Source organism: Mangifera indica, chromosome 9, assembly GCF_011075055.1.
Source record: "Mangifera indica cultivar Alphonso chromosome 9, CATAS_Mindica_2.1, whole genome shotgun sequence".
Taxonomy (NCBI): domain Eukaryota; kingdom Viridiplantae; phylum Streptophyta; class Magnoliopsida; order Sapindales; family Anacardiaceae; genus Mangifera; species Mangifera indica.
The window spans coordinates 57,924-66,370 of NC_058145.1; the positions used below are offsets into that span (position 1 = coordinate 57,924).

The 8,447-nt window shown below is 33.7% G+C and overlaps 1 protein-coding gene across 1 annotated transcript; it reads right to left on the minus strand.

Moving 5' to 3' along the window:
* Positions 1-277: 277 nt before the first annotated feature.
* LOC123225059 lies at positions 278-563 on the minus strand. Its single transcript, XM_044648905.1, has one exon. The coding sequence runs from the start codon at positions 512-514 to the stop codon at positions 278-280; it is 237 nt and encodes a 78-aa protein (XP_044504840.1). The 5' UTR covers positions 515-563.
* Between the last annotated feature and the right edge of the window lie 7,884 nt (positions 564-8,447).

The window sequence follows — 8,447 nt, forward strand, 5'->3', positions numbered from 1 at the left end:
AAGTTTGTTTCAAAGTTGATAGAAGAATGTTATCCATGCATGTCCAAAACCCAAGGTCTAATGTTAGGAAATGGAGATCTAGAATCAGTACATAAAAGAAGCAAAGAGAAAAGAGTTGCAGAAGTTGAATGGAAATCAAGAGAATGCATGTTTAAACATGTTGGGCATAATTAATATGACTTGTTTATAGCTAGAATGAAAATGGAAGTCCAGCTTATTTTATTAACGATATAGAAGAAAAGACTAAGTAATACATTTATTTATACAAATTAAATAGCTAGCCAGTGCCAGTGACACCCAAGTCTTGCTTGTTTTCATCTTTTCCAGCACCAAATACAGGTCCTCCTTTGCCAGTCGGGTCTTCAACCTTGTCCTGAAGTTCATCGACCTTAATCCCACGCTCATCTTGCTTTGACCTGATGTCTGTCTTTGGCCTGCTCTCTTGCTCTTGCACTGACCCGTATGCCGTTACCGTCTTTGATCCCGGCGGCTGTGCTCCTTGCGCCCCTGACATCTTCTTCTTCTCTATGATATCTTATGCTGTCCTATATTAATCGACTCCTCAATTTAGATGCCACCTGTGATTCATGCAACATCCTCGCTGAAGCCATAGTTAAGTGTTAACATTAGATCGGTCATGGATCTTTCCACACACACACAATTTGTATAAGGGTAAATTAATCATCTCAACTCAAGTATTAAAAAATAATAAACAAATTAGTATCATCGTTGTCTCACATTATGCATACACCACCAACCTAATTTCGAAGGTTGGTGGTCCTGAGATTCTGACAAGCAAGCAAATGTTTCTTTATGAACAGAACATTCAAAACCGGGTGCATTGCAGCACAAACGGGTGAAGAAGGAGGCGCCAATGACTCATCTCAAGAAGCGTGAAAAGGTATATGATCAATCAAGCCAGAAACTGTAAAAGAACTCTTCATCTCTCAACAGCTGGCTTTCTGAAGGTAATTGTATAATTGTGTTACCATGCTGCTCCTGGTTAATTAACATCATGAATCGAAAACTATATGTAGCTTACAACTGACAAATGCATTCAACAGAAATTCTGATATAAACTCATAAGCAAAAAACTAGAGAGAATCTAACTACCTAGCAAAACTCCAAACAATGTACTATCACCCATCAGAAATGGCTTAAAAAGATCTAAAATGAAGAACGGGCATTCGCTGCCTATAATCTTTACAAAGAATGCTATCTGTTTGTAAGGGCCCAATTATACAATATCACAGAATATATCACTTAATGAAGAACAGACATTCTCTGGCTTAAATTTCACAAAATATTTACATGAAATCCATGCAAAATCTCTTGTTTTATTCTGCAATTTCAGCTCAATACCTCATTATGCAATAAGCAATTTTTGAGATTCACATATCACCAGTCATTGTGTCTTTACCCACAAAGAATACAATATTCTATAAGATTTTCTCCCACACACATGAAACGGGAGTGATACTGGCGAAGGAACGAGGTTCTGATGACTAGCTTGTGCTTGCATTAATTGTTAGTAGCATTCAAGACTATTCATCAATAAGAGTTTCTAAGCTCAGGGTTTAGTTATTCTTAAAACTGATTTTCAAGAAATGAGTCATTACATGGTCCGATAAGCTACAAAGTCCTAAGTTGATGATATAAATTGTTGACGTAGTTCTTATGCAACTAGAGAGACATATGCTGGCCAAAATTGCAAAGAAGGATGAGAAACCACAGATCCCCCATGAGAATGAATGCGAGCATTATGAAACTCTGAAACATGCCTGGTCTTGAAAAAACTTACAATAGCCAAACTGAATAAAATGGGATTCATTCTGATTCAAGTCCCCCGATTTGTAAATAAGTCATCTTTAACAGACAAGACAGATTGACAAATATTTGGAATTCACTGACTGCCATACAAAGATAAAAAATGTCATAATAAAACAACCATACCTGGGCTTCATACATGAGAAGGCCCGCATAAACGAAAGTTAGGTAGAAAAAGGAATCTGCGAAACCCCTTACTCAAACAACAGAAACCAAGAATAATGCACCAACCTTTCAAGAGCAAGACATGTTGCAGTAGCCACAACAGACTATTTATAAACAAATAATAGAAGGTAAAAGCTAAATGAGACACAAAAGTTAAGAAAAAAAAATTGAAATAAGGAAAGAAAAGCATAGAATGAATGAAGAGACGTACTGAGGAATGAGTAGAAAGGAAGCCACCAGCTTGAATGGTTGCTTTTAAATTAAAACTCCCGCCATGAAGAAGCGAGGGAGTGAATGGCTGATATCAAAACCTTCACTTTAGTTTATAAATGTTATTGGTACATACCCAGAACAAGAAATGCATAACAGAACAACAGAAAGAAAGAACTAACCTTGTTATGGACAATTTCGGCCATATCCTCAAATCCAAATTTGATAGCACAAGTGAATTTAGAGCAAGGGCTCTTTGGTTTTTTGAAACCACCAAGGCTATAGTTGGAAGAGAGATGTTTTGGGATGTGAAAAGGCTAAGAAGGCTGTGTATTGAGCTCAAGTACAAGATTGTAATGACATGTTATCCCTTCTTATCGATTGCCAGAAGAGTGAAGATACCAAAGGTAGCAGTCCATACATTAACTGTAATACGGTTAAACGACCATATGCTAGCCAATGAGCCAGTAATATCATATTTCTGCGCAATTAACACACTGTTATAAGACAATTTTATTTTGGTTATTCTATATACTTCAAACTTATGCATTGCAAGGACAGCTACAAAGTTTACCCTCTAAAAAGAATACAGGATAAGCATCAAATCCTCGTTGAATCTTAAATGAAAGTAAGTTCCAACTGTGATCATTACAATGATAGATTTTATAAAATTTGATCATGTTTTGCATTAAATATATGGTTGACATATTGCATTGATATGTCAAATATTCTAATCGATACGGTTGGCATGTTTGGTTGATATGTCAAATATTCTAATCGATATGGTTGATATGGCCAAATATTCTAATTGATATGGATTAATGCAATCAAATATTCTAATTACCTTATACATACCGTAAAACCTCTATTTAGTTGCTTATTTACCTCATTGTATATTTATTGTATATTTTTCTTCTTATTAGAGATAGTTTGATTGTACATATTCTTTCACAATATTAGAATACACAAATTGAAAGTTTTACATAATATTATTTTTTCTTATGGTATCAAAGTCAGGTTCCATATAAAACACAAACGAAATAGATGATTCTCCATACCTTATTTATCCTTCAAATCATCTAGTCTTAATCTTTGTACCAACACCATACAACGATGACAATTTTGCAACATGGAAGAGTTTGATGGAGACAACCTTATAGGCAAAGGGAAAGGGTACTTCATTGACGGAAGTTTGCCTTAACCAAACAATACCTAAGAGATTTTCAACAATGGAAAAAAATGAAGCGATGGTGAAGGCATGGCTCAAAAATTCCTTGAGAAAAAAAAAATCTAAGAGAGTGTTTTATATGAAACGACTGCTCACAATATGTGGAATAAGTTTTGTGAGAGATATAGGTAAAGCAATGCCCCTCGCCTATACAAAATTCAAAAGAAATTCTCAAATTTGGTCCAAGGAGAAAATGAATCATTGATTTAGTATTTCACCAAATTTAAAACCTTGTGGGAGGAATTATAGATGTGTGATCCTATGCCACTTTGCACCTGTCATGTTGCAAAAGATCATCAACGACGTCAAGAGATAGAAAAGGCACATCAATTTTTGTTAGGAATGGATGGTAATTTTGATTGTCTTTGATCAAACATTTTATCCATGGAGCCAACACCAACTGTAAGCAAGATATTTTCTTTCGTCTTGCAAGAAGAGTAAACAATTAAACAAGGACAACAACCACAACCCATGCTTGAAGGTGCAGCCTCTGTAGAAAAGAATGATCGTTCAAGATGACTAACCAAACAAAGTAGAAATAATTATCAAAAGGTATGTGATCATTGTGGAAATAATGGGCACCTTAAAAAAAAGTGTTTTGAAATTGTAGGCTATCCACCAAATTAGAGGACAAGCCAACCAAGGGGACAACAACAAGGACATGGTGCAAGTCTAAATAAGCAACCCACAGGGGCTAGCAATAATACACAACAGACACAACCACAATATAGTTGTTGCAGCCTATAACAAAACACAAACTTGTAAGGGTGCACCATTCCAAATTTGTGACTGACAATAAAACAAATGTAGCATTGTTGGATTCTCAATAAAACAATGGTAATGAGACCTTAGCCAATTTTGCATGTAAAAACACCTCCATGACTAACCCTTGGATCATTGATAGTGGAGCCTTAGGCACATGGTTGGTAATGATAAATTATTTGATTTCACTAGACATGTTTACTGTTATCCCCTTGTTAAAATACCCAATGGTACAACATTAGAAGAATAAGAAATTGGACATGCCCAAATCACATCTAACATTAAATTAAAGGATATGATGCACATATTTGGTTTTACTTGCAATCTTATATTCAGAGCCAAAATTACCAAGGATTAAAATTGTTATACAACCTTTTTCCCTTATTTTTGCGTTTTTAGTACCTACATTTAAGGAGGCTAATTGGTCTGGATAATCTTCAAGATAGGGTGTGTCAACTAGAGAAAGGGCATCAAACTGGAAGCCATAGCATGTTTCAATTAAATCTAATTTTGTGGCATTAATGACTTCAACAAGTATTAAAAAGGTTGAAGTCCAACCATTTGTGTGTGTAGAAAAATATGTATGTGTGTGCAAAAATAAGAAGTGTGGGTTCAATGTGAGTGCTAAGTTAGTGAGTATTGAGTTTGTGAGTTGTAAGTGATTAATTTTGATATAGTGTATATGTGTTGTTTTGTATAAATTTGTAATTATTGTAATTTATAAAATTATTGTTTTATAATCACCACTTTTTACTCAACAGAGATAATATTGTAATTATAATGTCTTTTTTCTTTTTATTCAGATTTTTCATATTAAACTAAAACATGTTATTCTTTAGCTTGAGGTAGGATCTAAAGAATGTAGAAGGAAGTTTTGTTTGTTGACTATTAAAAAGGAAAGGTTGATATTATGATTAAGTGGGAAACGGTCCACTTTGAATTGTTGAGTTTGAAGACAGTGTTAGGTTGGTATTTTACTGAAGGTTAAGAGTACAATTGTTGGGTGTTTTTATTTTTTAATATGGGCTAGAGCAAACGACATTTCTTCGACTAGAAATTGATTTTGTGTATGTTGATATCTACTATACAATAAGTTGCATGGTTTACTAAACTTTTCCTTCCCAAATAAGATTGATAAAATAAATGATGTTTGCCATAAGAGAAAGCAAACTCGATTATCTTTTTCCTTTAAGTTGTACACATAATGTTAAGTCTTTTGTTCCTATTCATGTGGATACTTGGGTCAATATAATCAACCCTCTTTAAGTGGAGCACATTATTTTTTCAACTATTGTTGATGTCTTTTCTAAATGCACTTGGATATTTCTCATTAAATTCAAATTCAAACTTGTGATTACATGGCCATGTTCTATAATTTTGTTGAAACACAATTTGATACTAAGATACATGTTATTCATAGTAACAATGGTATAAAATTTTTGTCTTTAAATGACTTTCTTACAGAACATGGTATCGACCAACATACGTCTTGCATTGGTACTTTGCAACAAAAGGGCCAAGCGGAACACAAGCATTGTCATATACTTGAGGTAGCCCAAGCATTACCTTTTCATGCTTATTTGCCTTTGAAATTTTGTGGGAAATGTGTTTTAATTGTTGTTTATCTTATTAATTTGATGTCTATACCCATTCTTAATAATAAATGTCTTTATTAAGTTCTTTTTGGTAAAAGATCTAGTTATGAAAATTTGAGAGTGTTTAGATTTCTTTTTTATGTCCATAATAAAACACATGATAAATTCTCACCTCACTCTACAAGATGTATTTTCCTCGGATATCCGCATGATAAAAAAGGTTTTAAAGTGTATGGTCTAGAAAAAAGAAAATATTTGTGTCAAAAAATATTATCTTTTATGAAAACCATTTCCCTTTTCAGCCGAAGTCTTCAGTGACAACCTAAAAACCAATCATGACAAGTAGTCCAACATTACCAGAAAATTTTGAAGAGTTTCTAGTACCCACCACAACAAAAACACAATTGCAGGAAAAAGTTTCTTCCCAAACAATTTCTCAACCAAGCCATGAAAGCTATGTAGAAATTGCCTTGCAACAACCTGACTCATCGACATCGCACAACATAGCCAATACCAAGCCACATCATAATTGATAGTTGTCCACAAAATTAACAAGCTATGGCTATGAATTATTGCCCTCTTTAGTTCCACCTTTTGTAGCTCCTCTACCAATAACCAATTTGGGTAACGTCTATCATTTTCCACAAACTTTATCTTATTCTCACTTTCCTAGCCATATAAAGCTTTTCTAACTTATATTTCCTCCATAGATGAACCTAGGAATTTTAACCAAGTTGTTAAAGACCTAAGATGGAAACATGTTATGCAATAAGAAATTAATACACTTGAGCAAAACCAAACATGGAGCCTTGAAAAGTTGCCACCAAGAAAAAAGACCATTGATTCAAAATGGGTCTACAAGATCAAATATAGGTCAAGTGGAACGATGGAGCGCTCTAAAACATGTTTAGTGGCCAAGGGTTACACTTAAGTTGACGAAATTGATGATCATGAGACATTTGCACCTGTAGCTAAGATTACAACCTTGCAAGTTCTATTGTCCCTAGCAACAATCCGTCATTGGGAATTACACTAATTAGATGTGAACAATGCCTTCTTACATGACAACTTAGAAGAAGAAGAAGTATACATGAAAGTTCCACAAGGTTTTGCAAAGCCTAGAGATAATTAGGTGTGTAGATTACGAAAATCTCTATGGATCAAAACAAACATCTCGTAATTGGTTTTAGAAGTTTGCCATTGCTCTTTAAGGAGTTGGTTTCCATCAATCCATGACTGACACATTTTTTTTTACTTTTATGAGAGGCATCTTCTTCACTATTATTCTGGTTTATATAGATGATATGGTTATTGTAGGAAATGATCCAATCACCATTCAAAAAATTAAAGATCATCTCAATAATGCCTTCAGTATCAAAGATTTGGGAACCTTGAACTATTTTCTTAGCATTAAAATAGTCATGAATAAGGAAAAGATTGCGATGAGTCAATGTAAATATATCTTGGATTTGCTTGATGAAAACAAACTCTTAGATGCCACACCTACAAACTTTCCAATCGAATCCATGCGTCATTTGACAAAAGATACAAGAGATCTATTTAAAGATGTAGGCTAATATCGACGACTTGTAAGGCGATTGTTATATCTCACTATCACAAGACTAGACATTAAGGGTGTGCATAATTTGATTCAAACTGTAAAATTATATTGAACTCTTTACAAAGTATGGTTTGGTTTGACTTGGGTTAAAAATTTTTTGAAAAAGGTTTACAGTTTAGGTTGCGGTTTCCAAATCAAACCAAATTGAAAACCATATATATATATATATATATATGCATGCTATTTTATTTGTTAAAAGTTTCAGTCATCATCTAAAGCTTCAATCAATTCACCATCACCGGTAAGTCATTTGCATATCTATATCCCTTTCATGGTTATTTATGTACACTAAGTTTCTAGGTTTAACTGTCATGGGGTCATAGAAGTGGTTATATGTATACTGGTTTAAGTGGGAGTACAATTTAATTATAGACCTGGTAAATATAGATTGGAAATGTAAAGTGAAGTATAAGAGGTTAAATAGGAGTACAATTTAATTCTAAACCTAGTAGGTTTAACATTCATGTTGTTGAGTGTTTTTTTAGGTGTTGTTACTACTTGTTGTGTGATTTTTGGGTGTTGTTGTAATTTTGTCTATCTCCTATTCTTCTCTAGTTTGTCTTTGTGTGGTGGACATTAACTCTGGTGCATTTCCTTTTCCATTTATTGGCTTGTGTCTTTAAGGGATAATGCTTATCATGTAACTTGTTTATGCTTATGTTGTTGTGTGATATATTTTTTAGATGTTACTGTTGCTTGCTTTGTGAATTTTTTCAGTGTTGTTACCTAAGACATTCTATTGCAATTCTATTGTTTTAGTTTATTTTAGTTGTTGCTAATAAGCCTAGTTGTTGTGTTTTTCTCTACAAAATTTACTCTCATTAGCATCTTCGACAATTTGTAGACAGGTTATGGTGGGTTATGTTTTGTCGCTTGTCTTTCCTTGGGTTAGTGGTGTGGTTTTGGGAATCCTTTATGCTATAGGGTTTGTTTGGGTGGTTTTTAGGTCTTACTGTATAATGAGCATTTTAGACATTTGTATAGTGAATCATAATTCTTTTGTATAGCTTGTTATCTTATTCCATATTTTGCTTTTGTG

Bases quoted from the DNA above. Each gene is read 5' to 3' on its own strand.
- LOC123225059 (XM_044648905.1), bottom strand. From the start codon at position 514: ATGTCAGGGGCGCAAGGAGCACAGCCGCCGGGATCAAAGACGGTAACG.